This window comes from Aspergillus saccharolyticus, assembly GCF_003184585.1.
Source record: "Aspergillus saccharolyticus JOP 1030-1 unplaced genomic scaffold BP01scaffold_31, whole genome shotgun sequence".
In the NCBI taxonomy this organism is placed as follows: domain Eukaryota; kingdom Fungi; phylum Ascomycota; class Eurotiomycetes; order Eurotiales; family Aspergillaceae; genus Aspergillus; species Aspergillus saccharolyticus.
The window spans coordinates 129,029-156,864 of NW_020290641.1; the positions used below are offsets into that span (position 1 = coordinate 129,029).

Here is a 27,836-nt window from a genome sequence, read left to right on the forward strand (position 1 = left end):
TCATGGTGGGCATCATCCGCAGCTTTATACCTGCTCGTCCGGCTCCTGCACGCTGATGTACGGTGCGTGCCCTAACCCTTCCCTTCTATGTACTGTCCACCTAGACTTACGTACAATCTCCAAGCCACACAGGTACAGCCCAAGTACCGGTACATCGACAGGTTTCAATTCACTACACAGTAGAATATCCCTGCATAACCTGACGCAATGATGATTGCCCTCGTCTGCCTTGCATGCATTTTCAACCCATCGCAATCCTTCCTCCCCCTCCTTTACCCCCGAGTTTTCTGGTCTGCTCGGCCGAAGACGGGCCCACCGATGATGCTAGCACGGCATCTACACCCACTCCACCCCGCCCACTTTTCCTGCAGTGTATTACTGTGTGAAGCTTACATACATACTAACATCGGGGCCCGTCATCGTCCCCGGTCCTGTATCCACACACCCCACCCCTCATGAATCGTTGGATCGCAGCCCTGCACCGGCCACCCACCCACCCACCATCGTACCAAAGTACCCAAGGACCGTCCGTGTACACAGTACATCCTGGGTACTCCGGACAGGTACGAAGGCCATGCATCCCTGCGGATGTGACGCGTAGGGCTTACCGAGCGAGCGCGCCCACTGCGACGGGCTCGTAGCGCATGACGTAGGTGGGATGGAGCTGTCAAACTGTGCAAGCCGAGCAGACCACCATGCATCATCATTAGCATCTCGTCATCTGCGTGTCCTGTGCTTGGTAGCTAGTGGCTGGGCTAGCTGTTATTGGGTAGCTGGGTGGTTGGTGAATTCACTGGGTGGTGGTGGTGGTGGCATCATCGTGCTCCTCCTCGTCACGATGCACAGCTCCAAGGAGGAGGGGGGGGGGGGGGATATCAGACATAAAAAGGGGGGTTCGCAGCTGGGGGAAGGGGTTCTAGATTTTCCCCATTACTTTTTTGATTTCGGTTTAACTGCTTGCACTACAATTCAACGAACTACACCACGAACTACGACACAGATACGACACAGCTACGGCTCTTGTATATTAGTATTGTACTTATTAACTCACGACTCATACCTAATTCACCTCCTGTGTTACGATACCTTGACAACTCCATCCAGGGTTGAGGATACTTAAGACGACTCTCCGAGGTTTGAGGTTCATTGGCTTGATCTATCGGATTTGGTGGTGACTTATACTACTACTACTACTGCTGCTGCTACTGCATTACCTTTCAAGGTATCAATAAAGAACACCACAACAAGAGCTAAGCTAAGCTAAGCTACCTTGACCGATCCAACCACAACAACCACCAAAATGTCCTCTCCCTTCATCAGCAAAGTCTCCAAACTCAACCTCAGCCCCGACTCCCGTAAAGGCACCCCCCCAAAACTCCGCCACCAGAAATCCGGCACCACCGAGAAGACCGAGGACGAGGACCCCAGCCTCCCTACCACCCCGACCCCCAAAGGCAAGTCCGCCCCGCGCCAGCAGTCCGAGCAGCGCGACTCGCCCGTCCCCGCCCCCAAGGAGGCCGCCTTGCAGCCCTCCGCCTCGGCATCCGGATCCCGCGCGCAGAGTCGCGTGGGTGAGGCGGAGCCTGAGCAGGAGCCTGAGCCGGAAGCTGAGACCCAGGAGGAGGGACAGCAGGAGCAGCAGGGCGAGCAAGAGGAAGGAGGAGCAGAAGTAGAAGAAGAAGAAGAAGACGGACAGGACCAGGAGCAGCCTACCCCGAGTCTGAACGGGGGCCCGACCGAGTCCCACCCCGAGCGTCTTGATCTCTCCATCCTCAAGGGATTGGAGGTCGGGGAGGACGGGTTGATCCACGACCAGGATGGCAATGCCGTGGGTCGGTTGGTCGAGGGCAAGCCGGAGGATTTGGTCGGCTATACCGTCGGCGATAACGGGGAGATTCTCGACGAGGATGGCGATTTGATTGGCATCGTCGATGTGCTTGCCGAGGCGTTTGAAAATAAGAAAGAGGAGAAGGAGGAGGAGCAGCAGGAAGAAGCCAACGACGACGGAGAAGAAGAAGAAGGTCAGCATGAGCAGACTAATGGTATCATCGATCAGGCGGCCGATACTGTCGACCAGGCCGCTGATACTGCGACTGCTGCCGTTACCAACATCGCTGATCTCGCGGGGAAGCCTGTCTCCGAGTCGGGCGCCATCAAGGATGATGCGGGCGAGACCGTGGGTAAGCTCGTGGAGGGCGAGCCCGCGGAGCTGGCTGGTAAGGTCCCCAACGAGCAGGGCGAGATCCTCGGGGACGACGGGGATGTCCTCGGTCGCGTGGATGTTGCCTCGCAGGCCAAGGAGGCCGCCGGAAGTGCTGCCGGCTCCAGCAAGGCTCCCACCGAGCAGCGCGGCAGTGTCGCCGGTACGGCTGCCTCCAAGGCTACCGGTTCTGCGGCGGGCGGCAGTGCGGCCGACCAGTCCAAGGCCTCTGCCCCGCCGCCCGAAGAGGAGCAGAGCACCGTCGGCCCCAAGTCGACTGCTGACAACGTCTCCGGCGAGGAACTCACGCCCGAAGATGCAGTCGGCGAAGAAAAGCCCGAGGCTGCTGGAACTGAGGCCGACGAGGCCGCCGAAAAGTCGGAAGTTCAGGGCTCTCAGGCGCCAGGAACCGAAGCCGCTGGCACTGAGGCCGACGAGGCCGCCGAAAAGTCGGAAGCTCAGGGCTCTCAGGCCCCAGGAACCGAAGCCGCTGGCACCGAGGCCGAGGCCCAGGAGACTCTCGGCGACGACAAGTCGGAGGCTCCTGGTTCCGACGTTGCCGATCTCGAGGCCAAAGAGGCCGAGGAGGCCCCCGAGGACGCCGCGGAAGCGGCAACCGAAGGCGTGCCCGAGGAGGCCCCCGAAGGCACCGAGGAGGAATACAAGACTGCCCAGGAAGAGGCTCCCGGAGAAGCCACCGAGGAAGCCCCCGAGGAAGCCCCCGAAGAAGGCAAGGAGGAGAAGGAGCTCCCCCCTCTGTCCATCCTGGAAGGTCTGCGGTGCAACAAGCTGGGCAAGATCATCGACCCCGCCACCGGCAAGCCCGTTGGGGAATTGATCGAGGGCGACGCGAAGAAGCTGGCCTCTCTCGGTGTTACCCTGGACGACCAGGGCCAGTTCTGGGATAATCGCGGCAACGTCATCGGCAGAGCCCAGACTTTGGCTCCGGAAGAGTACCCCGATGAGCCTCCGTTCGGCGGCTTGGAGGGCCTGCACGTCGTCGAGGACGGCTGGGTGGAGGACCAGAACGGCAAGCGTGTCGGTAAGATCGTCGAAGGCGACGCGAAGAAGGTCCTGGGTCGCCCCGTGGACGAGGACGGTGATGTGACCGACAAGCACGGCAACGTGATCGCCAAGGCCGAGTACTACGAAGCGCCCGAGGAGGAGCCCGAGGCTGAGCCCGAGGCAATCGACCTCTCCAGCCTGGAGGGCCTCACCCCCAACAAGCTCGGATACGTGATCGGACCCAAGGGTGTCCCCATCGGTCGCGTTGTCGAAGGTAACCCGAAGGAGTTGGCCGGAAAGGAGATCCACGACGGCCTCATCTACGACGGTCCCAAGCCCATTGGCCGCGTCGAGCTCATTCCCGAGAACGAGCGCGAGAAGAAGCCCGAGGGGCTGTTTGCTGGTCTGGAGGGTCTTGTGGTCAACAAGGATGGATTTGTTGAAGATAAAGAGGGCAACATTGTTGGTAAGGTTGTCGAGGGAGATATCAAGAACCTCCGCGGACGCGCGGTCGATGAGGATGGAGACATCATCGACAAGTTCGGCAGTGTCAAAGGCCACGCCGAGCCCTACGAAGTCCCGGAGGAGGAGCCCGAGGCTGAGCCCGAGGCAATCGACCTCTCCAGCCTGGAGGGCCTCACCCCTAACAAGCTCGGCTACGTGATCGGACCCAAGGGTGTCCCTATCGGTCGCGTTGTCGAGGGTAACCCGAAGGAGTTGGCTGGAAAGGAGATCCACGACGGCCTCATCTACGACGGTCCCAAGCCCATTGGCCGTGTCGAGCTCATTCCCGAGAACGAGCGCGAGAAGAAGCCTGAGGGGCCGTTTGCCGGTCTGGAAGGTCTTGTGGTCAACAAGGATGGATTTGTTGAAGACGAAGAGGGTAACATTGTCGGCAAGGTCACCGAGGGAGATATCAAGAACCTCCGCGGACGCACGGTCGATGAAGATGGAGACATCGTCGACAAGTTCGGCAGTGTCAAGGGCCACGCCGAGCCCTACGAAGTGCCGGAGGAGGAGAAGCCCGAGGAGGTGGATCTTTCCATCCTCGAGGGCAAGATTGTCAACAAGGCTGGCAACGTCGTCGACGGGTCGGGCAAGGTCTACGGCCGTGTCGTCTCGGGCGGCAAGGGACTGGCTGGACGAAAAGTCGACAAGAAGGGTCAGATCTGGGGTGACAATGGCCAGGTCATTGGCCAGGCTGAACTCGTCCCTGGCGCCGAGGAGCAGAAAGCCGAGGGCCCGTTCTTCGGATTTGAGAACGCTGTCGTCGGCAAGGACGGCGTGGTGACCGATGGCACTGACCGCATCATCGGTCGTGTGATCGAGGGCGATGCTAAGAAGCTGCAGGGCCGCAAGGTGGACGAGGATGGCGACATCCTCGACAAGAACGGCAACCCTATCGGCAAGGCTGAGCGCTGGGAGCCCGAGGAGAAGAAGCGCAACATCAACCCCATGGCCGGCCGCAAGGTCAACAAGGAGGGTGAAGTGCGCGATGCGGATGGCAACCTCATCGGCAAATTGACCTCGGGTGATCTCCCCTCGTTGATCGGCAAGGAGATCGATGACAACGGATATGTTGTGGACAACGATGGCAACAAGATCGGTGAATGCACCCTGATTGAGAACATTCCCGAGCCTGAGCCTGAGCCTGAAGCGGAGCCCGAGCCCGAGCCCGAACCCGAGGAGCCTGGTCCCTCTCAGGAGGAGTTGGATGCGAAGAAGAAAGAGGAGGAAGACCGACAGTTGGCTAAGAAGATGAGCGCAATTGTCGGATCCACCTTGGACCGCCTGCGTCCCATCTGTAAGATGATCTCTGAGGTAAGGATCAGCCCGCCCCTAATCATCCTGGCCGCAAACCAATCGCTAACATTTCTCCCCAGCACGTTGACAGGGCCGACCGCACCCCGAAGGAGGAATTAGACGAGGAGCAGCTGGTCAAGGATGTGAAGCCCCTTCTCGAAGAAGGTGGTCACATCCTCCAGGAATGCAACGGGGCCATCCGGGCCCTCGACCCCGACGGACACATCGCGGCCGCTGCGAAGGCGCGCGCCGCCTCACATGAGGCTTCTCCCGAAGAATACGCACTGGCGGACCAGCTCAAGGAGCTCACTGAGACGGTGCTGCGCACCATCGAGAATGGCAAGAAGCGCATTGCCGGCATGCCTCACGCCAAGAAGGAGCTCAACCCGCTGTGGGGTCTGCTCAGCGAGCCTCTCTTCCAGATCATCGCCGCTGTCGGCCTGCTGCTGAGCGGTGTGCTTGGCTTGGTCGGTCGCCTGCTCGACGGTCTGGGACTGGGTGGCTTGGTGAGAGGCCTGCTTGGTGGGCTGGGCCTCGACAAGCTGCTTGGCAACCTGGGCTTGACCTCGCTGACCGATGCCCTGGGCCTGACTGGCCGCAAGAAGAAATAAAGGATGAGTGCGAACCTTGGTGTCTTGTCTGGATCTTATATCTTGTCTATCGATTAGTCTGTATTTGTGATGGCGAGCCTGATACCTGTATGTTAATGTGATGTCTGCAATTTGATGTATTGATGTTTATTGCAATTGGTGGATGCTGTGCAAGCGCCGCGTAATCAGGTTGTGTCCTGGAAAAGATCGGCACCTTCAATATAGCGAGGGACACGCTGGATGAAGAGGAGTATTGCAGTTTGCCTTCATCTTATCGCATACGAATGATTTGTCTCTGATTAGGAGAATCGTGTCTGTGGGCAATTGTGAGTTGATCGACAGATTATTGATTTTCGAGTCATGGTTACCAACAAACCAGCGCCCAAGCATGAATACAAGCACCAAATGCGTCTATTGCATCCATCTAGTCCCAAGAAATCCCAATAGGAACGAAACGAGCGACAATCAAGACTCCAAGCATCAACACCATAGCCTTTCCCCTGCCCAAAAAATCTATGATTATTGATAAACCCCAAAAGACCCCACCCCAAAGCTCCCCACACCCTTGCGATGGGTCAAGCACCAGAAAATCCAGATCATGCAATATTCATTATTCGTTTCAAGTCGTGAAGCGACAGGGGTTTGACCAGGTAGTCATCGATCCCCGCCGCGAAGGCCTGCTGCTGCATCTCGCTCGACGCCACCCCGGTCACAGCCATGATGGCGGTGCGCGGGCGCGCGTTCTCCTCCTCGAATTCGCGCATTTTGCTTGAGGATTCGATCCCGTCCATCACGGGCATCGAGATATCTGTATTGTTGTACAGGGGTTAGCGAGGGATCAGGCACTCTGGGATGGTGGAGCACTGGAGATGGTAGAAAGCAGGACGTACCCATAAGAACATAGTCGAAGCGTTTCGTCGAAGCCTTAAATTTCTCAAGGGCGATGAGGCCATCGGTGGCGGTTTCGTAGCTGCAGCCGATTTTGCGCATAAAGGTTGTTAGGATCTGGGATTTGTTAGCGCATAGACTTCTATGCATGATTCGGGAGAGTGTATCTACCTTGACATTGATGTCATTATCATCCACAATCAGCACGTGAAGGTCGTGTTCTCGCGATGCCTGGGGAATACTGGGGGCGAATTCGGAGACATTCTCCCTCACCACTGGCGGTGACTCGGAGCCTTTGGCCAGAGCGAACGCATCCGATAAGCTGCGACCTCGCGGAGCGCCAGAAAATGGACCAATGATGTAATCCTGCTCCAAGGAGGGGGTCTGTTGATGTGATTCGTTGATTCGTTGGAGAGCTTGGATGATCTTGCGCGGACCGATACTAATTCTCAGTCAGTCTGAGACTCCGTCGAGTGACTGGGGTTGGGGTTATCCTTACGGTTGAGGGATGTAGATCACATCCACGCCCTCGATAGTGAGGTCCGGAGGGAGTGACACACCCTGTTCCCCAATCACAATGAGCGTGTTGATTGTCATTCGGGACCCCCCCTGCTTGTGAAGTGCCTTCAACGTCGATTCTTCGATGACCCCGATGTCTCCACTGGCTTTCTCGATCGAGTCTGCAAATGACACTATCCAACCCGGTTGGCTCAACAGTACATTACTTAGTGCGCTTCGGAGGGAAAGTTTGCGTTTGGCTTCCGGCCGCAAGAGTCCGTCCGGAGCTTGCCTCAGATCGGCGTACGCATTCAGCCCGATCAATGACACTCGTGTGGTCGGATTGGAAATCGATTCAGTCGGCGCAAAGGTCTCTGCCACAAAGTCCAAAGGCACATACACGTCGACCTGCGTCCCAACGCCGACGGTGCTCTTCACATCCACCTCTCCTCCCAAGTAGGTCACCACCTGGTTGACCACGCTCAACCCTAGCCCCACCCCTTCAGTCAAGATATTTTCTTGCGCGAAGGGCATGAACAGTTGATGTTGGAGAAAGTCAGGCGAGATGCCACATCCTGTGTCAGTCACTGAGAAGTGCGCATAGACTTGCTTGGATCCCGCAGCCCTCTGGACCTTTTTCGCGAGGGAGATCTCGATATAACCCGACGTCGTGAATTTGAACGCATTGCCCAGAACGTTCATAACGATTCTGCGCCAGCCGCCCGATAACGACTGAATATTCCACGAACCGAGATCCTCGATCTGAATGATGACAGACAAATCATCAGGGTTGCTGGCTTTCGCAGCTCCGGCAGCTGCACTTGTCATAGCAGTGCCGGTCTGCAAGTAGCGCCCCGCAATCTTGGAAGCATTGATCAGAGACCGATGGCCAACGTACAGCGAGTCAGCTACATCCTCGATGAGGGTGTCCAACTCAAAATCGGTTATCAACTTGTCCATCACGCTTCCGCTGATCCCAGCCTTTTTGTGTGTGAGGGTCAGGTTATTAATCTTGGTGAAGTCAAGTCTGCAACGAGTCAGTCAAGCGTAGTACATAAACTGCCTGCACATACAAATGGTTCACAGTATCCAACAATGTCAATCCACACGTCTCAATCATGGTCACCATGTCCTGTTGGGCCGACTCGAGCCCGGTCGACTGTAGAAGCTCCGTGCTGGTGAGCATGCCGTGCAAGGGCGACCGCAATTCATGGCTGACCGAGGAAAGGAGATCCGACTTCGACTTTTCGGTCCCCGTCCAGTCGATTTGACAGTACTTAGACACCACAGAGTCACCAAACACTTTCAAGAAGTGGAGATCCTCCTGATCAAACACACGGTCTTCTTCACCCGTCCAGATCAATGTACCAGCCAGCCAGCGTGATTTGTTCCAGTTCCATAAGGGTAGAAAGATGAAGGACCGAGCCTCGGGGTAGGTTTGCGCCAGCCGAGTCTCAACAGTCTGACGCAAAGTAGGGTCGCTCTCTTTCCGACATTGACTGTTCCGTCTCAAGTGCAAAGACTTGGGGGGCGAAAGCCCCATCGACTGTGGAGGATTAAAGATCTCCCCCGTGGGACATGCGTTAAATAGGTCATGGAATAAGCCCTCGGTCAATGCCGGGCGAGGGGAGTGGGCATTGCTCTCGGTCGTCCGGACCGAGGTGGCGAACCCCAGAGTCTCGCAAGATCTCTCAGCCCATTGTCCATGCGATGAGAGACTCGGTGACCGACTGGACATGCCCACCTCACTATCTCTCGACAGCATGTCCCAGTCACCTACGCTAGCAGTGGAGCTACTGTGTTCTGGTTAGGTAGCTGATTTACTGACGGGACAATTTACACCTTACCTGCGGGAATTGGTCCGGGATGCATCCACAAAGATAACACCATCCAACTCCATGCATTCTTGTAACAGGACACTAGCACGAGCAAACAATTGTGATGTCTTCTCCGATTGTGCGGTAGACGCTGGGACAATCACTATTTTGTTCGTGTCTACTGACTTCTTCCGGGAATTCAGCTGCTGCTCCCAGGGCGAAATTGCCTGAAAAGTACCAGAGGTGCGACGTTGGAAGAAGGGCGACTCCTGCGGGGTTTCCTGGTGCCTGCCCGAGGACGGTGAGACTTCGCGGGTAGTCGTGGACGAGACGGACAGACGAGCAACATCCGGCACGTCCAGCGATCGAGGCGAAGCCCTGCTAGCTACGAGGCTCTTCCGGCGATTGCTCCAATCAGGATTCTGGGCACTGGCCTGGCCTTTGGAAAAAGCCGTGAGCCCGTTGAGCAAACGGTCCGCCTGAACGTGACGACGCGCGGTCCTAACAGTTTCCAGGTAGTTTGCTATCGAATTCGAGATATCACGGAGACCTGCCAACTCGGAGTCCCCGAAAGACCGTCGAGCTCGAGTGTCGACAGCACCGTACGTACCAATAATCTCCCCCGATGAGCTGCACACCGGAACCTCCGCGTAGAACCTGGCATGGGGGTGCTGCTCGACAAAGGTGTGTGACTCGATGTCACTCCGCATCGAAATGTCCCGAATGATGTTGCTGGCACTCTTCATCGCGGCGGGATCTCTGAGCGCGTCATCTTCGTCCACAGGTAGACCCAGTGTCATCGAGCCAAGAGCCGATGTCTTTGTGTCCCTCAAAGCGGCTGACCCTACTTCTGCGATGATATGCGTCTGTCCATTCTCGAACGCCGTCACGAATGCACATGTGCAGCTCAGTTGGAATACGCCCAGCTGAGAAAGGGCTGTCAGGGTTGGGTCTGGCGTCGGATAAGGCTTCGATGAGCTGTCCCGCTCGTCAACCGGCGACAAAGGCTGCGGCTGCGGCATGCCATCCGTTCGGTCTATAGCCTGGAAGCTAAATACCCTACTCAAGACCAGAAGGTGGTGAGTACTGTAATCCAGTTGAAGTGCAACCGAGCAAGGAAGCCCGTTGCAGCAGCAGTCAGATCTTGGGCACGGGGTGAACCTACTTGGTTTGATCTGGGGCCATCGAGGGCAGAGCTAGAACGCTGCTATTCGTAATAGCTGTAGGCGGGAGTCTTTATGGCATCGCACGCGAGGGTACGAACCCATCCGAGAATGCCGGAGGAGGTAGGGACGATGGAGGACAGAACGACAGGCACGACGAAGGGGGTTTAAAGACTAGATCGTGGGAGCAGGGGCCGAGATTGCCGGCACAGCTTTGAAAGGTCAAATAAAGTTGAGAAATTGGCCACCGTTCGGAGCTGAATCAGACACTCCCCCAGCCAAGTGGGCTTGAAAGTGGAGATGGTGCGGAAATGGGTCTAGGCCGTCCAGCGTCTCCGCTCATAGGGTCCCAGGCTGGGTCAGGCTGGGTTAAGACTGGGTAAAGGGGGATCATCGACGAGTCTCCAACGAGCTCAATGTTCAATGCGCTGGCTTGTTATCTTGTCAATTCCCGGGAACGACCGTTACTGATCCACGGTTCGGTCATGACGACTCTGCGCGCATGATACGGCCGAAAAGCTTCCTGTGGGGAGAGGAAATCGGCTCCGAATTCTCGCCTGGATTTGCCGGGAAGATAAGGGTTATCGATCGGAGTGGACTCATGAAATCGTTTTGGGGGGGGGAAATCTTTCCGAGCAAGGGTGTCGATGGTCGATGGGGCTTTGTGAAGTTTGCGGCGAGAGGGAATGTGCGGTGGGATCGAGGGAGGGATGAAAGTGGAGTGAGTGGATTGAATGTAACTAAAAGGAAGAGGAGGAAAGAAACTTAGCGAGAACTCCACAGTTGGTTCAGTAGGAGTTGGTGCACGATGTGACCGTAAAAGGCAAAGAGAAAAGAACACACACTCACACACACACCTGTGCATTTTCACTGCACTGGACTGCTGCAGTCACCACGACCGACCGACCGACCGATCACCAGCTGGTGGAGAAGGGGAGATTGAAGAATTGAGAAGGGGAGCTTCAATCAATCTTCAATCCCGATTCCCGCCCGTGCCGGTCGGTCTGTCTGGCTGCCTTCCTTCCAGCCTTGAAAGGATAAGTTCCTGCCTGATCTTTCCGCTTTCGACTCTTCCGGCCTCAGGCCTCGCGTGGTCCATGATTACCTACTCATCATCTCAAGTCATGATGATTTGAAATATCCATGATGATCACGACTCGTATCGCGTGAGCTGGACTCTGTACCTAATTTCAAATCCAGACCCATGATTCACCCATCAATTGATTACTAGTTGCGAGGAAAGTGCTTTTACCCGTCAGGGTTAGACCAGCATTAAATTAGTTATAGTAGAGATCGGGAATACCCAGAATTTGGCCGTCCCCAGAGGATAGAAAGTGAGCTATCATGATACCAAAGAGACAGTCGCAGTGATCTCGTCGCTAGCTGCCTTCTCAAAAGTACGAAGTACAAAATAGTCGATACACCTTGGAATGTGGGAAGGTAATTCGCGCATCCTTTCAGCATCACCATGTGGAATGACCTGGCAGACCATTAATCCACCAGTCACATATCAATCAGTAGGTAGTATCCATCCCTCTCCTCCTCTCCATCCACTGCACAGGATGAACTGGCCTGCCGGCACGGATAGGAAACTGAAACTCGCATGTCCGCCCGGGTTAGCTGCACCCGCGGTTGATGTATCATCGCCGGGTACCGGCGCTAGGCTGATCTACCCGGCTTGAATCAAGGAAGTGATTCAATCTGGTCGCAATGTATCAAGGCCAGTCCCAGTCTGTATCCAGTCTTGGCAAGAAGAGCGAAGGACTAACGGTCCATACTGACGAGGGTTCCTCCCGTTCAGCTCTCCAGTCACCCTCCACCTAGATACAAATCCTGGGGAGCCAAGAAATCACTAGTGATTGTTGGAGGTCGTTGTCCGCCGAGCTGTGCCGAAGACTCCGTCCGAAGTAGCGTTCCGCGAGAGTCCGAGCCCAAACAGCGGAGGATCCCCTGGCGGCGCATGTCACAGCCGCACCAAGGCATAAGTAGTTTCCAGTCATGCACCAAACCCCCCATTTCAGAACGCCATTGGGTCTATATTTGCATTGATCGAGAAGAAGGCTTCTAGATCCATCGTAGAGAAATCAAAATCCCAACCCATGTCCGACTGGGTGAAGTCTAGAAGATCATCTCCACTTCCTACACTACCGCTGGGAAGGCGCATGTCATCCTGTAGCGAGTTCCCCTGGAGAACAGACAGCATCGGTAAGCCGCTTGATATCGAGGAATCCCCGGGGATAGTCATTGGCATGCGGTTTCGCCCGTGGCTGGAGGCGTGCGGGGCCTGACGCGGGGGTTGGATTGGCGGTGTGTGAGCAGAATCATACACCGGATTTTTGGTGGCCAGCTCCGGGGGGACCCATTCGTATGAGGGGTGGAGTTTCCTCAAGACGGTCTGGATCGCGTCGATGGAGCTTTTGATCGGATCCCCAGGTCGCATCGTGGACAAGTCTTGCACGGCAGCATGGATCCAGGGGAGATGGGTAGGAGCAAGATTCTCGCCGTGCATGAGGTCGTACATGAGCGCAAAAGATGAGTGGCCTAGGAAGTACCCATGGTACCGCAGCTCCTAGATAGCCGTCAGTACCTGCGACGCGGGAAGTAGAATCTGAGAAGAACAGACTCTCACAAGGTCATTACCGGCCGATGCTTCGCAGAGGTGCTGAATGGTCCTGCACGCAGCGCTGAGGGCTTGATTGCAGGCTTCGTTCAGCCAAGAAGGGATGTCACTGGCTTTTTTCCCACTTCCCATGCGCGATGATCGTTTCATATCCTGATGCCACCGGCCGCGGAAAATCAGAAATGGGCGAAAGGTGAGAAGGATAGTGTGACAGTATACTGGAATGATCAGATAACGTGACTTGTGGACGCCGCTCGCATTTCTTACACGTGGTTAAGATTGTCTGCCGTACTCCCAAGCTGCCAGGTTGAGCACTTTTGTCCAGCCCAAAGCCCAGCGCCCGTTTCATCCAGCCATCGAATCCGCGCAGTTCGTCGATTATTGAGCGTGCAATTTTCCACATCTGAAGTAACGACTCATGACGGCGGCCATACATCTCGCATGCGGATCGAGCAACGATCTTGCCCAGGCTGACGAGGACCTGCAGGAAAGCATCCTCGGGGAGAGCAATACTGACGTCCTTTACCGAAAGCGAGCTTGGTCTCCCGAGATGAAAGCACGTCCACCTACGACTGGTATCAGTGGCGGCGGGCCAGACACGTTCTTCCCTCAAGGCACGCGGCTTACACTTCGTAAAAAAAGAGGGACCAAAACGTGACCCGTCGTTCTTCGGTGCGATTGGCGGCCTCTCCGCTTTCGCTGGGGGCTTCTTTGTGCAAGCCAGCAGAGATGGCCTTGCGGACGGCGGTGCCCATGTGCAGGAAACTCGAATTGGGTCTGCCCTGTTCGCTTTGATAATGAGCGTGCTCGGGAAGCAGTCAGCTAGGTTTGAGTCCGCAGAGCTTGCAGAGTACTTATCATAATGAGCGCCAGCTGAATGGTCTGTAAGCTCACGACATCGTCGAAAGCATGCATGGAGATCTTGACGCGGTCGTACAGCGCGTCCCCCCAGGTATAATGCTGGGTAGCTAGTGCACCGATTGCCATGGCTACAAGCAGAATCGACTGGTTCCCTTTGTCGGGACGCGCATCGGGCCCTTGGCCATAGAGGTGTTCCAGTTGACGATAGAATTCTTCATGGGGCCACACGGGTGCCAGATTGTACAGGGTCGCCAAAAAACGTTCCAGGAAGCATTTGGCTAGCTCATAGGGCAAGAAAAGCAGGTGGGAATCCACGCACGTGGGTGATTTGTTGTTGACTTCCTGCGAGTCGATGGGGGTGCCGAAGAAAATGCGACGGAAGCTGAACATATCCAGGCCGGCTCCGGCTTCTTCGACCTCCCCGGGGGGCCGATCAGCCTCGGCCGAATGATTGTTTGCCACCAGGCCTCTATAGATCTCGTGCATGAGGGCAAAATGCGAGGTGGAGCCATAGTACAGCTGGACCTTGCAGGAGGGTGAAGTCATGTGGGTGGCTGACACGCTATTGTTGAAATGTAGACTGACAGAGGGGTTGCGCCGACGGGGGGGTGGGTGTGTGGCCCCGAGAGACAGCGGCTGTGCCGCCGCAGGATGGCTCTCGTCGGCCCGCGTGGTGGCCCCATTGAGCTCAAGCCTAGTACTAGTAGTATCAGTGTTGGACCTCTCTGGGTATGGGTACCTTCGTTTGCGCTGGCGGATGACTTCACGATAGACACATGGAGTGCCGCGCAATTGACAGGTTTTGCAGGGATTGACTCCGTTGCATTTAATCTTCCGTTTCCTGCACTCTTGACATGCCTTGGCGATCCGCCATCCCGTCACCTGCGCCGGAGATTCCGCGTCGGCCATCTGCACGGGGCGATCTGGCCGTAAGGAAATCTAGACGACGGGGTTTCTTGGGAGCCCGGGAATTGGACTCTCAGATGGGAGGATTCTCATGATGATGCGTCATGCAGGGAGGACCGCGTGAGGGAAGTCGGATGTACATCACGTGGATTGAGCCGTTATTCCGAGCCCAATCCGTCCTAGTCTCGACTCTCTCGTTAATTCACTTTCCATCAACTACCAATAAATTACTACTTCATGTCGAGAAGTTCGAATTCTATTTCAGTATGATCAAGTACAGGCTGTGGCTTCTTTTTTTTTATTTAGTTTATTTACTAATATTGGTGTTGAACTGCGTTGGCAAGGATTTAGTACTAAGTAATCTTCTACAGAGGGGGAAGTACGGAGTAGTTTACGGGGAAATAGGAAATATATAAGGCCTTAGAGGGAAGAGGAGTCTTCATCCCCCAAATTATCACCGTGAAACCCAAGATACTAGTAGGAGTCACCATTCAGCAAAGAGAAGAGAACTCAAGAGAACTCAAAAGTGCCACGATTCTTGGGGCTCGAAGCGAACTGGCGGAATGACAGGATGGCAGCGCGGAGAGTTTCTTGGCGACGCCACTGGCCTCAGAGAACCACCACCTCCCTCTCTCCCTTTGTCCGGGAGCCAACAACGATCGGGAATTCAGATTAGCTCGGATAGTCCGACTGCCATTGACTTGTCATTGATTTCTTGTCTCTCCGTCTCCGTCCTGGTTGAGAATGTCTCATGCTGGCAGGGCTCACCTTGACACTCTTTCGGACATGTCAGGTATCGATTCCTACTTCACTGGTCCAGTTCGACGGCTGAAATCTCGACATACAGTGACTGACTTCCATGGTTGATTCACTCAGTGATGGTGCATCTCATGCATGCCTCGGCTAATCTCCCCACGGCAGTTGGAGAGTCCCTCTGGTCATTCATTCACTCTCCGCCACGCAGCTGCTGTCAAGTCTTGGCCAGTCCGGGGTTGCGGGGATTGCGAAAAAAATGCGGGGAAAGCTGCCAGATGCTGTGTGATCCACTGCATTCTGGCCTTCGTCTTCCCTCCTGTCGGCTATCAGTCTGTGCTTCATGAAAACCTTGATATCCCCTATCACCCCCCGGGAGAGCAAATGATTGGGGTTCAATGGTGGCCCCCAACTATGCAGCTGTCATGATCGGGGGGGAAGTCACCCGGTGAGGAGTCCCTGAACACGTGGAACGGCCCTTCACTGGGTGGAGGTTGTCTTGGATCCTCGTAAAGAGATGCTTGGCAAAAGGATGATAAGAACCGCACACAACAGCCGAGCCAGACTCAATCATGACGCGGACATCCCGATCATTTGCTATTGGGACGAGGCTCGGATCGTGAAGTCGGAACTGCTGGTGTTGACGTTGAGAAGAGCATCCGGGTTAAGGAATTAGCCAGGTTGGAGGCAAGAGCTATAAAAGCGCTATAAGATCCCTGCTAGGGGGGTGTGTGTGTGTGTGTGTTGTGATACATACATACTTTGTCCCTCGAGGCGCAGGATCCTCTCCGCACTTTCCTCTTCATCCACCTTCATCCATTCACCCAAAACCCCCCCCCGTGCCCACCACGATGCAAGTGGATTCAGTGGCGTCCGAGAAGGGACTCTCGCACCACCACGAGGACGTCTACGTTCAAGATGCCTCCAAAGCTGCTGGTCAAGGTCACGCCGCCACCGATCAGTACGGCAGGGCCTTGATCGAGTTCGATCCGGCAGCAGAGCGTCGCCTGCGCCGCAAGATCGACTTGTTCATCCTGCCCACAGTCTCCCTCATCTACCTGTTCTGTTTCATCGATCGTGCCAACATCGGTATGTCCTAGACAATCCCACGAAAACACATCCCCGTCCCGCTAACCAACCCTCACCCTCAGGCAATGCGAAACTCGCCGGTCTGGAGAAAGACCTCGGCCTCACAGGCTACGACTACAACATCGTGCTCTCCATCTTCTACATCTCATACATCCTCTTCGAGATCCCATCCAACATCGCCTGCAAACTGGTCGGTCCGGGCTGGTACCTGCCCCTGTTGACTCTCTGCTTCGGCATCTGTTCGTTGGGCACCGCCTTCGTCCACAGCATTCACAGTGCCTCCGGTGTGCGCTTCCTCCTCGGTATCTTCGAAGCCGGCATGCTGCCTGGCATCGCCTACTACCTGTCCCGCTGGTACCGTCGCAAAGAGCTAGCCTTCTACCTATCCGTATACATCGTCATGGCCCCGCTCGCGGGTGCATTCGGCGGCCTGCTCGCGTCCGCCATCCTCACCCTCGACCACTTCGGCAGCCTGCACACATGGCGCATGATCTTCGCCATCGAGGGCATCATCACGATCGGACTGGGTCTCCTCGCCTTCATCACCCTAACCGACCGCCCCGAGACCGCGCGCTGGCTCACGCAGGAACAGAAAGACCTGGCGATCGCACGCCTGAAGTCGGAGCGCGTAGGGACCACCGAGGTCCTCGACAAAATGGACAAAACCAAGACCCTGCGCGGGATCTTCAGCCCGGCGACCCTAACCACAGCCTTCATCTTCCTCCTCAACAACATCACCGTGCAGGGACTCGCCTTCTTCGCGCCCACCATCGTCCGCACCATCTACCCGCACAACAGCGTCGTCTCGCAGCAGCTCCACACGGTGCCACCCTACGTCGTCGGCGCCTTTTGTACGCTCTTGTTTCCCTTCCTCAGCTGGCGCTTCGACCGTCGCCTCCCCTTCTTCGTCCTCGCGCCCCCGCTCATGATGACGGGCTATACCATGTTTCTCGCCACCGACGACGCGACCGTCCGCTACGGCGCCACCTTCCTCATCGCCGCCGGCGCCTTCAGCTTCGGCGCCCTCTGCAACGCCCACGTCGCCAATAACGTCGTCTCCGACACCGCCCGATCCTCGGCGATTGGCACCAACGTCATGTTCGGGAATATCGGCGGCTTGGTCTCGACCTGGTCCTTCCTCCCCTCCGACGCCCCGGACTACCATATTGGAAACGGGCTGAATCTCGCGACCTCCACCACGACTTTGGTTCTGGCGGCGGTGATGTGGGCTTGGATGCGCTGGGATAATCGTCGGAGGGAGAAGGTTGATATTGACCGGGCGTTGGCGGACCTTTCGCAGCAGCAGATTCAGGATCTGGATTGGAGGAACCCTGCTTTCCGCTGGAAGATGTGATTTCTCCTGCTTCTGGGGGTGGAGGCTGCTAAGCTAAAGAGTGGGCGAATGGGAAGGGAGGGGAGAGTAATGGGTTCGGGTGGTGTTCTGGGCGTCGGGTTTTATATCTGGGACTGGGTTTGGTGTGCAGGGTTCGCTGAGTGTGTGTATGTTAGGTTAGTGGTTGAGGGTCCTTGTCTGGAGTGGGGAAGTGTTCTGGGTATATTGATTAGGGTTAATTACTAAATTTAGCGCAGCGAATATATACTGGATATCATTCTTTATCTCATGTGCCTCCGGCAAGTACCTGCATGTTTGTGGATCTTGCAGCCAAAATCGGAATCTATTAACAGACTTTATATGCCTATATTACAGATCGTATATATCCTAAAGTCTGTACCAGTTGTGTTCGTGTGTAAGTCTGCACACAGCACACCTTCGACTCTATCCCGTATTATCACTTGTTTGTTTACAATTGTCTATCATCCCCCCCACTACGCAATGCACACGTCTATATATCCTTCCTTGCATACCGACTATGCTTCTTCCTCAACGTCTCACCAAACTAAGCCCCGTCAGCACGATACCTCAAACACCACTCCCCGACCACCACCGGAACGGAGGAAGGGGGAAGACATACCTTCATCAACACAAACGGAATCGGAATAAACACAATCGACAAAAACGCCAACGTGGAACTCGCCCACCCAATCCCCAAATTCTTATACATCGCCGACGCAAACAGAGGGAAGCCCGCCCCGAACGCCGAGCGGAACAAGTCGTTCCCGGCCAGCACCGAAGCAGCGTAAGCGGGGTAGGCATCCGGCAGATAGTTCAGCACAGGGTTGAACAGCAGGAATGCGCCGATCGAGAAAAACCCTGACCCGACGATGGGCATGATCCAGTGGATGTCCGGGCGCGCGCTCCAGCCGAACCAGAACAGGCAGATGGGGATGCAGCAGCCGCCAACGATGGCGGGCGGGAGACGGGCCTCGGGGGCGACATTGCCGTTCTCGTCGAAGCGCGGCTCCAGGTACTTGTACATCCACCAGTAGTAAGGCGGGATGGTGAGGATGGCGCCGACGAGGATGCCGACAAAGGCCAGGCCTTCCTGGCCGAGGTTGAAGCCGTAGATGCCCTCGAAGACGATCGAGAAGGACTCGAACCAGACGTACAGCAGGCCGTAGATGAGGGCGATGTAGAGGTTCAGTAGGAATACCATGGGTTCGAGAAAGTTGAGGGTCAGGGGCCGCACGAGTGTGATCATGACGAGTTCGCGGCCTGTGAGCCCCTCGCTCTCGATCTCGGGCTCGCATTTCAGGTTCTCCCGTCCGGTGAGTTTGCGAAGGCGGCGTGCGCGTCGGTAGAGGATATTCGCTGAGGAGGTTTCTGGGAGGAGGAAGACGAGCATCACCAGCGAGAACCCGGACAGCCACATCAGTTCCCAGATGGTCCACGTCCAGCCGCGGGCTTGCGCGGCGAACCCTCCGACGAGGGGTCCGATGACGGGGCCGCAGACGGCGCTGATGCCCCAGATGCCTATCGCGTAGGCGCGCTTCGCCGGGCGGAACATGTCGGAGATGGTGGCGCCGCCCTAATCGAGGTCAATGGTTGTGACGATGGGAGGTTGTGAGGGGGACGTACCGTGGCTAGGGCGGGAGAGCCAAAGAAGCCCGTCAGGAATCGAAATGCCAGTAGTGTCCCCAGGTTCTTGGCCAGCGCGGTTGGCACCTGCAGGCATACGAAGACGATGAGGGTGGCGATGTAGACGGGGTTACGGCCAATCTGAGGCACCTCGCTCATGGGCGACCAGATCAGCGGACCTGTGCCATATCCGGCGACAAACAGCGTCAAGCCCAGCGTCGCGGCCACTTGGCTAATCTCGAATTCCTTGGTGACGGTGACAATGCCCGGGGTGAAGATGGAACTTCCAATGTAAACGCTGAAGGTCAGAAGACAAATCTCAAAGGTGACGAAAACCTTCTTCCAAAGGGGCCAGTTCTGTGGGTTCTGGACAAAGGTGAGGTTGGCATCTGTGCAACATGCATGTGGACTAAGTTCACACACACCTCTGGGTCATTGTCGTCCCACCAATCGATGACGTTGACGTCTTTGCCTTTCTCAGGATTGATCCGTACACCAGTCAGACCTTGATAATTGTGACCTCTGTGTTCCCAGGCTGTCGAAGGGATGCGCGACATGTATTCGCGGGGATTGTCGTCATCTTCGTCGGGGACGTTGATGGCAGAGTCCACTCGACCTTCGTGAGCCATCTGTCCTGACTTTTCTAGACTGATGTATCGCTTCCATAGTTCAGGATCTCTTTCTTCAGTGTAGCGAAAATAGCGGTTTCTGGTGAGAAAGCGGACGACATGGCCAAAACACGAGTCTTGCACGAGGGTAGTGGCCATTGCGCAGGTCGGTTGGTCGATCAAGCGGAATCACGGACCCTGAAAATCACCCCACCTGGACCGTTTGGCCGAGAAGCTTCTTATAGAAGCACGAGGGTTCATGACGATAGCGATCGAGACTCACCAAAGCGAGTCATGGCTTGAGGAAGTTCGCAGAATTGATGATGCGCATGATGTAATTGAGAGAGAGAGAAATGATGTAGTGATGAAGGAGCAGTTTGTCTGGTTTGCTCTCCTCAGTGTTTGTCTCGGGGTTTGTCTGGTTTGGCTCAATGATTCCTATCCAAGACACAATGACTGACTGCACGCTTCCAAGTTTCAACGTCAGGCTTCCTTCTTTGACTACAACATGGTGTCGCAGTTTTCTGTTTTCGGACCATCAAGTTGACTCCTCGTCGGTTCTCCGGATTATGGTTCAGTCGGTCAGATCCCCCCCCCCCCACGCTTCAGGTATGGTCCACCACCACCTAACCATAAACAGAGTTATAAGCTGCTGATCACCCGGCCACCATATGAGGTGGTATCAGGACTAGTGTTTCTGCGGGGACAATTCAGTGAGCTGGCCGCTTCGCAGTTCGCGTGACCCGCAAGCCCACGCCGTTCCCCATAATTTCCCCGGTCAATGGAGCCCTTCCCCAGGTTTCTGCCGGCTTATTCTTCTCCACTTGCTCGGAATGCCTGCGCGGAAGTTGACCGAACCACCCTCCGCCAAGCCAATGTACGCGGTTTCCCCGCCTGTCCAAGAACGAGCAACTCCCCTCATCTGGGGAAAAGCTGTCGCAGGCCTCACTATCCCTGTGCGAGAGCGTGGGGGAGCCGGGCGGGGGAGGGGTCTTGGTTTGCCAGTCAAGCGGAGCTTTTAGTGCGTTCCTTGATAAGCTCCTCATGAAAACTCGGACAGTGTACAGGGGACATACCAGATAGACTGACCGGCAACCTGCATCTCCTTGCCCGGCCCATTTAATCACCAACGTAAGTTTGTCAGAGGATCGAAATGATTGGCGCCTCGCATCCACAAACTTCTCGAGCCCTTTCGAAGCACTCCACATCACCGTTGTTGGTGTTGTACGGGGTTCTGGCACGGAGTTCATCCGCCTAATGGGCCCTTATAAAAAAGCGGCCGGGTGCGCACTACGACTACGTTTTCATCATACCTCTCTGTCATTACACGAGTCCAAGTCATTGCTTCTGTCGGTGACACTATGGCCGGCTCCAAGAAACCGGTCAATATCTTCCGTTTGAGGAATCTGGGTGATCCAAAGGAGGTCTTCAACTGGAAGCTATGGTTCGCCGTTATCTCCTTTGGTCTGATGGGCGCTGCCCGCGGGGTGGATGAGGGGCTGATCTCGGGCGCTTTCAACTCCCAAGACTTCAAAAGGACCATCCATTACAGCTCATATAGCGCAGTCGAACAGACCAACATCAAAGCCAATGTGTCGGCTATGGTGCAGATTGGCTCGGTTGGTGGTGCTCTCTTGTAAGTCTTCGGCTTCCCTGGACGTGTTCTTTGCTCATACAAGATTCTCCGCAGCGCTTTCCTGGTCTGTGACCGCATTGGTCGGATCTGGGCTACTCGCCAACTGTGTGTTTTGTGGATCATCGGCATTGCTATCTTTATGGGAGCCAATGGGAACCTAGGTGCGATTTATGCCGGTCGCTTTGTCGCTGGGTTGGGCGTCGGCCAGACGGTCGTGGTCGGACCTGTTTATCTGGCGGAAATTGTGAGTGAGGTTCCGCCACAACATGGACTGCAATCGTCACTAACCAGATGGAGGCGCCTGCATCCATCCGAGGCTTGTGTACCTGTGTCTTTACCGGATTCGTCTATCTCGGAATTGTCCTCGCCTACTTTACCAACTACGGCTGCCAAGTGAACCTTGGAGACAACACACATAAGCGATGGGTACGTGTCATCACGATTGCTATGACGGCAGTGAAGCTGACTTGTCCTAGGAAATCCCCACAAGCTTGCACATTATGTTCGCCGGGTTGATTATTATCCTCTCGTTCCTCCAATACGAGTCCCCGCGATTCCTCATCAGGAAAGGCAAACATGAGCAAGCCTTGCGTAACCTATCACGCATCCGCGGCCTGCCACAAGACCATGAGTATGTCGTGCGAGAGATAACTGCCATTCAGCAAGCCCATCAGGCTGAACTAGAAGCCACCATGGGTGCTGGCTGGTTTGGCATCATTAAAGAAGCCTTCCTGCTTCCCAGCAACCTCTACCGCCTATATCTGGCTGCCATGGCACAACTGCTGTCACAATGGTCCGGCGCTGGCTCTATCACTCTTTATGCGCCCGACCTCTTCAAGCTCCTTGGGATTACTGGCTCTAACGAGTCGCTCCTTGTGACTGCCGTCTTTGGTATCGTCAAGCTGGTGGCCGCCATCATCTGCGCTCTCTTTCTTGTCGATGTCATCGGCCGTAAACGCGCCCTACTATTGGGAATCACCCTTCAAGCCATTGCCATGATCTACATCGCCGCCTTCCTCACCGATGTCCCCAAGATGGGCCTCGACGATTCCTTCGTCCTTCCTGAGTCCAAGAAGGGAATCAGCCGGGGTGCCATCGCCATGATCTACATCTCGGGTGTGGGCTGGGCACTAGGCTGGAACTCAATGCAATACCTTCTCACGGCAGAATTGTTCCCGCTCCGCATCCGGGCCCTGGCTACTTCAGCGGCCATGACGCTGCACTTCGTCAACCAGTACGGAAACTCCCGCGCTGTGCCGAACATGTTGCTTGGGACTGGTGATGGGGGTATTACGCCCAAGGGGACGTTCTGGTTCTTCTCCGCGGTCACTGTGCTCGGGGGGCTGTGGGTCTGGTTCAGTGTGCCCGAGACGGCCGGACGAAGCCTGGAGAGTATGGACCGGCTGTTCGAGCTGCCGTGGTACAAGATTGGGAGGTACGGAAATCGCGATGCGGAGCAGCGGGATCTGGTTGTCAATGAGAAGCAGGAGCATGCGGAGGAGCATTTTGGGACGGCAACGCATGAGGAGCGCGCGGATGTCGCGGCTAAAGTTTGATTTCGGTTTGGCGATGCGTGACAGGATAAAGCTTCATGAGGGGGTTATCCTCGATGTGAGTAATGCGTTTACTCAGTCGTGGCGAAATACCATTTATTTCGGTGTTTGTCCAGCGCGGACACTTGAATTGAGTCGATCAGTTCAGTGAGTTGCTCTGATTATAGCAGCCTTGTGCTTTACCGATCGAGAGTGGGTCATGCAGCAACAGTACGTAAATCAGAGTACTCTCCACACTAAGCATACGACCGCTTCGCATAATTGCACCCACCGTGTCTCATCTCTAGCATCTCATATCGTACAATCGTAGATGTATATGAGGTACTAGCTTTGGGCCGATATTGATCTATTTCTCTCGGCCGACACTGCAAAGGATTGGCTATTGCGTGACAGTGATGGGGGTTGGCGGCATCGACCCAAAAGTAGGGCCAACCCAGCCCTAGCCTGTCAGCATCAGCGTTCGACGACCCAGTTTATAGCGTAGCTTCGTTGGCTATTATCGCGGGTAGATATCGATAGCCAGGGTTAATTGACCGATGCTGTCCCCATAACCGTGTATACACATGTATGCAACGCACCCGAGTCTCCAAACATCCCCTCCATCACGCCATCCCGGCCCACATTGATGCTACGGCGATCGACTTCCGCAGCGACTACAAAGGTGCGCTTGCTGCATCTAAGAACCTGCAAAGAACTTGCGACTATTGTCTCTCGACACTGAAAAGCAACCAGCTCATACCGCACCCACCACAGCATGACGGCCAACGAAACACCCAGCTCCCCGCGAGCCCGCAAGTCCCTCATCCTCAATGCCTTTGTCGAGATGTGTACCACTCCCCTGCCCCCCACCCCCGGTCTCAATATCATACATTCAAGATAGTAACCACTAACCCCCCCTCACAGGCAGCGGCCACCAATCCCCCGGCCTCTGGCGCCACCCCGAGGACGAATCGCACCGCTTCAACGAGATTGAGCACTGGACGGAACTCGCGCAGATGCTCGAGGCGGCCAAGTTTCACGGGATCTTCATTGCTGATGTTCTTGGTGCGTCTACCACACCAAAGGCTTACTTACAGTATATACTATGGCATTAGCGCCAATACACTAACAACCACTTGGGGTATGGATATAGGCGGCTACGACGTCTACAAAGGCCCGCGTAACCTCGATCCAGCCATCGCGTCCGGCGCGCAGTGGCCGGTCAACGAGCCGCTGGCGGTGGTGCCGGCCATGGCGGCAGTCACCAAAAGCATCGGGTTCGGAGTGACGGTGGCGACGACATATGAGCAGCCGTATCATCTGGCACGGCGGTTGTCGACGGTGGATCATTTGACGAAGGGGCGGTATGTCTTTCCCCAAAAAACCAACGATCGAGAATATATACTGATGGAGTGGGGATGGGATGGGATAGTGTTGGCTGGAATGTACGTCCCCTACCACTACCTCTAGTTAGCATTTCACCTGCGTGATACATATAACTAATTAATAAGGGGAACAGGTCGTGACAGGCTACCTGGACTCCGCAGCACGGAATTTAGGGCTGAGTGCCCAACCCCAAGTACGCGCGCCCCCCTCCGCCGCCCAAACAGCAGATTGACTTGACTATAAAACTAACCCCACCCCCCCTCAGCACGACGACCGCTACGCTCTCGCAGAAGAATACATAACCACCACCTACAAACTCTGGGAATCCTCCTGGCGCACCGACGCCGTACAACTCAACCCAACCACAAAAACCTACACCTCCCCCTCCCTCGTCCGCCCCATCCACCATGCCGGCAAATATTTCACCGTCCCCGGCCCGCACCTCTGCCAGCCTTCCCCACAGCGCACCCCGGTGATCCTGCAAGCCGGCACCTCGAAATCCGGGCAGTTGTTCGCCGCGCAGCACGCAGAGGCGGTCTTCGTCGCGGGCCACTCGCCCAGTACCGTGAAAGCCAACATCGCGGCCATCAGAACCCTCGCGGCGGAGAAGTTCGGGCGGGATGGGCGGGCGATTAAGTTCCTGGCGTTGTTGTGTCCGGTGCTGGGGCGCACGGAGCAGGAAGCCCGGCGGAAATTCGAAGAGTATCAGAGTTATGGGGATGTGGAGGGGGCGTTGGCCTTGTTTGGCGGGTGGACGGGGATTGATTTGGCGAAGTATGGAGAGGAGGAGGAGTTGAGGAACGTGGAGAGTAATGCTATTCGGTATGTTACACTTTTTTCCCGACCCCTCTCTTTTGAGTGCTGGGGTTCTTGGGGCGCGAGCTGACAAGCGCAGGTCTGCGGTGGAAGGCTGGTCGAAAGCTACGCCCGAGGTTGCGAAATGGACGAAAACGACCGTGGGGAAACATATCACGGTGGGAGGATTGGGGGCGACCCCGGTGGGCACCGCAGCGCAGGTGGCGGATGAAATGGAGCGATGGGTCGAAGAGGCGGATGTCGATGGGTTTAATTTGGTATGCCACCTCCCTTATCAACCCAGAAGGAGCAACGGGTGTCTACGTGTGTACTGTACTAAACACAAGACTGATGATGAATTGACAGGCATACGCTATCATGCCCGGCTCGTTCAAGGATATCATCGACCTCCTCCTGCCCGAGCTGCGCAGACGCGGGCTCTTCTGGGAGGACTACGCCGTGCCCCGCGGCACATATCGCGAGAATCTCTATGGCCGGCGCGGGCAGACAGGGCCCCCGGAGGATCATCCCGCAGCTCAGTATCGGTGGCATGCTGGGGTGTCCGCGGAGGAGCATCCGATCCCCGAGTGAGGAGGGTGTGTTCTAGCATATGCAGTGGATGATAGCTTTTATCGTACGCGCGGTTAAGATTAATCGAATCTCGTCGACGTGTCGATTCCCCCCGCTTCTTGTAACATTATACCCGCTTTCCCAGCTTCGCACTCGTCTTCACACGGATCCCCACAGACAACACCGTGGCTGCCAGCGCCATGAACCCGGCGTATAGAATCGCGGGCCGGTACGCCTGGGTCCCTGCCCCCTCGCCCCCAGACGCATCCAGAATGTAACCCGCAATTGGCGAGCCCTAACAGGAATCAGCATGAGTCAGCATAGCTCTTGCGAATCCAAGTGCAGAAGGAAAAAAAAAAACGTACGAGAAGATACCCCCCCGCCCACCCTGTCACAATCATCCCCATCGCAACCCCCACCCTGGCCGAGCCAAACACATTCCCCACGACCGTGGGAATCGTCGAGAAGAACCCCCCATTCGACATACCATTGATAATCACAAAGACAATCAACGGGCCGATCGAGGTCGACACCGGCCAGATGATCAACATGCTCAGCGCGGACAGCAGCAACGAGCCGAATAGGGTATTAAGAGGGCCGATCGTGTCACTGGCAAACCCGCAGGTGAGACGGCCCAGCGCCGAGGAGAAGTTGAAGGCGGCCACAACCCCAGCGCCGGCGGTGGAGCCCATGCCGAGCGAGTTGACATACAGCGGCAGGAAGAACGGGGGCACCAGTAGAGGGAAGGTGGCAATGGCGCCGACGGCGAAAAGTAGGCAGAAGCGGAGATCGCGGAAGAGGCGCCTTGCTTGTGTGAGTCTCGCGAAGCTGGTTTTATTGTTGACAGGAGGGGGGATCTTACCACTCGACAAAGGCGGCACGCGGGATGGGGATGCGTTGCTGGACGAGCCATGCGGCCGGAAGACCCGTGGCGAGGGTCATGAAGCCCATGATGCGAAACGTCCAGGCGGTGCCCACGCTATTGAGCAGGGTGTTGATGAGGAAGCTGAGCGCGGTGCCGCCGAGGCCGCCGGCCGCGTAGACGATCCCGTTGGCCATGCCGCGCTTGGCTTTGAAGTATTGCGCGGGGATTGTCGAGACGACCATGAAGCAGAGACTGAACATTTGTGGTTGTTGTTGTCAACATCGCAGTAGTTGGTTGCTGTGGTGAGACTGATGGGGAAACCTACCTGATCCCCACGCCAAACACCACCCCCTGCGTGATGAACAGGCCGGCGATGTTATGACACGAGAAGCCACTCAGAATCGACCCCAATCCCAGACAGAAAACCCCCATCAACGCGCTGGTCTGCGTCCCCAGCTTGCGGATCAGCTGCGCATTCGGAATCCCCAAGAAGGAAATGCAGGCGGTGGCCAGCGAGCCGACAAATGCCAACGTCGACGCCGACGCCAGTCCATCCTTGACCAGGGCGGCTTGAAACACCCCCCAGCAGTAGGAGGTGCCAATCATCCACCAGGTCATCACGGCGCAGCCAGTGATGACGACCCAGCCTGTGCCGCCGTCGGGGACTTCGGCGTCGGCTTGCGCCGAGGCTTGCATGATGGCATCGACATCGGACGTGGGCGCGATCACAGAGACTTTGGGGGCGCGCGACTCCAGCTCGATGGCTGGGCCGGTCTGCCATTCGACTGCTGTGGTGGTGGATGTGTACGCCATGGGGTGGTTGGGTGCCGTGAAGCTGCAGTCGAGGTCTGAAACGAGCAGTTGAGACGGGCTCAAGCTAGAAGGCGAGAGCGCTGAGATGGGAGAAAGTGTCAGAGAGAAGAAATTCTTGAATCTTCCTACAGTAAGGATGATTCACTCAGGCGGTTATCGGCGGAGGAGCATCCCAGAAACATGGGTCTGCACTGCAAAAAAAAGTGGATCATGTCATTGCAAGGGCGTGGACATTCATAGAGGCAGACAACACACCAAGAATGGCTGTGACAGCAATGGATGTGCAGTGAGATTTCATGTATCTAATGATCAGATGGTGTCGTTCAAGTGTGAAAGCATCTCAATCCTACCTCGTAGGCTTTTTGTCCCTCTTTGGTGGATGCATTACTGTGCATTACTGTGCATTATTGTGCATTATGACTAATCAACTCCGAATGCAGCATAACCCCAACTAGAAAAGA

General features: G+C 55.9%; 10 protein-coding genes across 10 annotated transcripts; 5 read left to right on the forward strand and 5 right to left on the reverse strand.

The window, feature by feature from the left end:
• Nucleotides 1-400: 400 nt before the first annotated feature.
• Nucleotides 401-849, reverse strand: BP01DRAFT_359077 (uncharacterized protein). Its single transcript, XM_025575586.1, has one exon. It carries the CDS (start codon nucleotides 711-713, stop codon nucleotides 417-419), a length of 297 nt encoding a protein of 98 aa, XP_025428825.1. The 5' UTR covers nucleotides 714-849; the 3' UTR covers nucleotides 401-416.
• A 104-nt stretch (nucleotides 850-953) lies between these two features.
• Nucleotides 954-6,043, forward strand: BP01DRAFT_324489 (LEA domain protein). The gene is made up of 7 exons (XM_025572833.1): nucleotides 954-1,864; nucleotides 2,013-2,101; nucleotides 2,174-2,281; nucleotides 2,558-2,649; nucleotides 2,907-3,454; nucleotides 3,881-5,026; nucleotides 5,089-6,043. Exons 1-7 carry the CDS (start codon nucleotides 1,301-1,303, stop codon nucleotides 5,617-5,619), a joined length of 3,078 nt encoding a protein of 1,025 aa, XP_025428826.1. The 5' UTR covers nucleotides 954-1,300; the 3' UTR covers nucleotides 5,620-6,043.
• Nucleotides 6,044-6,194: 151 nt separating this feature from the next.
• Nucleotides 6,195-9,823, reverse strand: BP01DRAFT_385050 (uncharacterized protein; the record flags this gene model as incomplete). The annotated part of the gene is made up of 6 exons (XM_025577563.1): nucleotides 6,195-6,406; nucleotides 6,489-6,603; nucleotides 6,658-6,928; nucleotides 6,986-8,011; nucleotides 8,058-8,780; nucleotides 8,832-9,823. 6 exons carry the CDS (start codon nucleotides 9,821-9,823, stop codon nucleotides 6,195-6,197), a joined length of 3,339 nt encoding a protein of 1,112 aa, XP_025428827.1.
• Nucleotides 9,824-11,981: 2,158 nt separating this feature from the next.
• Nucleotides 11,982-14,354, reverse strand: BP01DRAFT_302364 (Zn(II)2Cys6 transcription factor; the record flags this gene model as incomplete). The annotated part of the gene is made up of 5 exons (XM_025572070.1): nucleotides 11,982-12,533; nucleotides 12,588-12,802; nucleotides 12,852-13,150; nucleotides 13,212-13,390; nucleotides 13,479-14,354. The coding sequence occupies 5 exons, from the start codon at nucleotides 14,352-14,354 to the stop codon at nucleotides 11,982-11,984; spliced, it is 2,121 nt and encodes a 706-aa protein (XP_025428828.1).
• A 474-nt stretch (nucleotides 14,355-14,828) lies between these two features.
• BP01DRAFT_359085 (uncharacterized protein) lies at nucleotides 14,829-16,006 on the forward strand. Its single transcript, XM_025575587.1, has 2 exons — nucleotides 14,829-15,144; nucleotides 15,228-16,006. Exon 2 carries the CDS (start codon nucleotides 15,246-15,248, stop codon nucleotides 15,531-15,533), a length of 288 nt encoding a protein of 95 aa, XP_025428829.1. The 5' UTR covers nucleotides 14,829-15,144; nucleotides 15,228-15,245; the 3' UTR covers nucleotides 15,534-16,006.
• BP01DRAFT_385052 (putative MFS transporter) lies at nucleotides 15,956-17,547 on the forward strand (the record flags this gene model as incomplete). The annotated part of the gene is made up of 2 exons (XM_025577564.1): nucleotides 15,956-16,193; nucleotides 16,256-17,547. The coding sequence occupies 2 exons, from the start codon at nucleotides 15,956-15,958 to the stop codon at nucleotides 17,545-17,547; spliced, it is 1,530 nt and encodes a 509-aa protein (XP_025428830.1).
• Nucleotides 17,548-17,936: 389 nt separating this feature from the next.
• Nucleotides 17,937-20,175, reverse strand: BP01DRAFT_324502 (MFS transporter). Its single transcript, XM_025572834.1, has 4 exons — nucleotides 19,596-20,175; nucleotides 19,171-19,536; nucleotides 18,167-19,120; nucleotides 17,937-18,091 (listed from the first exon to the last, which is right to left on the reverse strand). The coding sequence occupies exons 1-4, from the start codon at nucleotides 19,935-19,937 to the stop codon at nucleotides 18,038-18,040; spliced, it is 1,716 nt and encodes a 571-aa protein (XP_025428831.1). The 5' UTR covers nucleotides 19,938-20,175; the 3' UTR covers nucleotides 17,937-18,037.
• An 808-nt stretch (nucleotides 20,176-20,983) lies between these two features.
• BP01DRAFT_125567 (putative MFS quinate transporter) lies at nucleotides 20,984-23,087 on the forward strand. Its single transcript, XM_025570437.1, has 4 exons — nucleotides 20,984-21,414; nucleotides 21,469-21,658; nucleotides 21,712-21,840; nucleotides 21,891-23,087. The coding sequence occupies exons 1-4, from the start codon at nucleotides 21,140-21,142 to the stop codon at nucleotides 22,968-22,970; spliced, it is 1,674 nt and encodes a 557-aa protein (XP_025428832.1). The 5' UTR covers nucleotides 20,984-21,139; the 3' UTR covers nucleotides 22,971-23,087.
• A 432-nt stretch (nucleotides 23,088-23,519) lies between these two features.
• On the forward strand, nucleotides 23,520-26,042 carry BP01DRAFT_359089 (LLM class flavin-dependent oxidoreductase). The gene is made up of 8 exons (XM_025575588.1): nucleotides 23,520-23,794; nucleotides 23,871-24,011; nucleotides 24,100-24,310; nucleotides 24,379-24,391; nucleotides 24,466-24,525; nucleotides 24,598-25,154; nucleotides 25,228-25,405; nucleotides 25,494-26,042. Exons 1-8 carry the CDS (start codon nucleotides 23,722-23,724, stop codon nucleotides 25,716-25,718), a joined length of 1,458 nt encoding a protein of 485 aa, XP_025428833.1. The 5' UTR covers nucleotides 23,520-23,721; the 3' UTR covers nucleotides 25,719-26,042.
• Nucleotides 25,513-27,666, reverse strand: BP01DRAFT_324512 (MFS general substrate transporter). The gene is made up of 4 exons (XM_025572835.1): nucleotides 26,888-27,666; nucleotides 26,560-26,814; nucleotides 26,117-26,501; nucleotides 25,513-25,992 (listed from the first exon to the last, which is right to left on the reverse strand). The coding sequence occupies exons 1-4, from the start codon at nucleotides 27,373-27,375 to the stop codon at nucleotides 25,825-25,827; spliced, it is 1,296 nt and encodes a 431-aa protein (XP_025428834.1). The 5' UTR covers nucleotides 27,376-27,666; the 3' UTR covers nucleotides 25,513-25,824.
• Nucleotides 27,667-27,836: the final 170 nt, after the last annotated feature.

Coding starts and splice junctions, on each gene's coding strand:
- BP01DRAFT_125567 (XM_025570437.1), top strand. CDS start 21,140: ATGGCCGGCTCCAAGAAACCGGTCAATATCTTCCGTTTGAGGAATCTG. Junction 21,415..21,468: donor TCGGTTGGTGGTGCTCTCTT/GTAAGTCTTCGG, acceptor GATTCTCCGCAG/CGCTTTCCTGGTCTGTGACC. Junction 21,659..21,711: donor CTGTTTATCTGGCGGAAATT/GTGAGTGAGGTT, acceptor AACCAGATGGAG/GCGCCTGCATCCATCCGAGG.
- BP01DRAFT_324489 (XM_025572833.1), top strand. CDS start 1,301: ATGTCCTCTCCCTTCATCAGCAAAGTCTCCAAACTCAACCTCAGCCCC. Junction 2,650..2,906: donor GCCGACGAGGCCGCCGAAAA/GTCGGAAGCTCA, acceptor CCACCGAGGAAG/CCCCCGAGGAAGCCCCCGAA. Junction 3,455..3,880: donor ACGTGATCGGACCCAAGGGT/GTCCCCATCGGT, acceptor ATCGGACCCAAG/GGTGTCCCTATCGGTCGCGT.
- BP01DRAFT_324502 (XM_025572834.1), bottom strand. CDS start 19,937: ATGGCCACTACCCTCGTGCAAGACTCGTGTTTTGGCCATGTCGTCCGC. Junction 19,537..19,595: donor GGGACGACAATGACCCAGAG/GTGTGTGTGAAC, acceptor ACCTTTGTCCAG/AACCCACAGAACTGGCCCCT. Junction 18,092..18,166: donor TTCCGTTTGTGTTGATGAAG/GTATGTCTTCCC, acceptor GACGGGGCTTAG/TTTGGTGAGACGTTGAGGAA.
- BP01DRAFT_359089 (XM_025575588.1), top strand. CDS start 23,722: ATGACGGCCAACGAAACACCCAGCTCCCCGCGAGCCCGCAAGTCCCTC. Junction 23,795..23,870: donor CAATGCCTTTGTCGAGATGT/GTACCACTCCCC, acceptor CCCCCCTCACAG/GCAGCGGCCACCAATCCCCC. Junction 24,526..24,597: donor GGCTGAGTGCCCAACCCCAA/GTACGCGCGCCC, acceptor ACCCCCCCTCAG/CACGACGACCGCTACGCTCT.
- BP01DRAFT_324512 (XM_025572835.1), bottom strand. CDS start 27,375: ATGGCGTACACATCCACCACCACAGCAGTCGAATGGCAGACCGGCCCA. Junction 26,815..26,887: donor GTGTTTGGCGTGGGGATCAG/GTAGGTTTCCCC, acceptor ACAAATGTTCAG/TCTCTGCTTCATGGTCGTCT. Junction 25,993..26,116: donor ATGTGTTTGGCTCGGCCAGG/GTGGGGGTTGCG, acceptor GATTCCTGTTAG/GGCTCGCCAATTGCGGGTTA.
- BP01DRAFT_359077 (XM_025575586.1), bottom strand. CDS start 713: ATGCTAATGATGATGCATGGTGGTCTGCTCGGCTTGCACAGTTTGACA.
- BP01DRAFT_359085 (XM_025575587.1), top strand. CDS start 15,246: ATGCCTCGGCTAATCTCCCCACGGCAGTTGGAGAGTCCCTCTGGTCAT.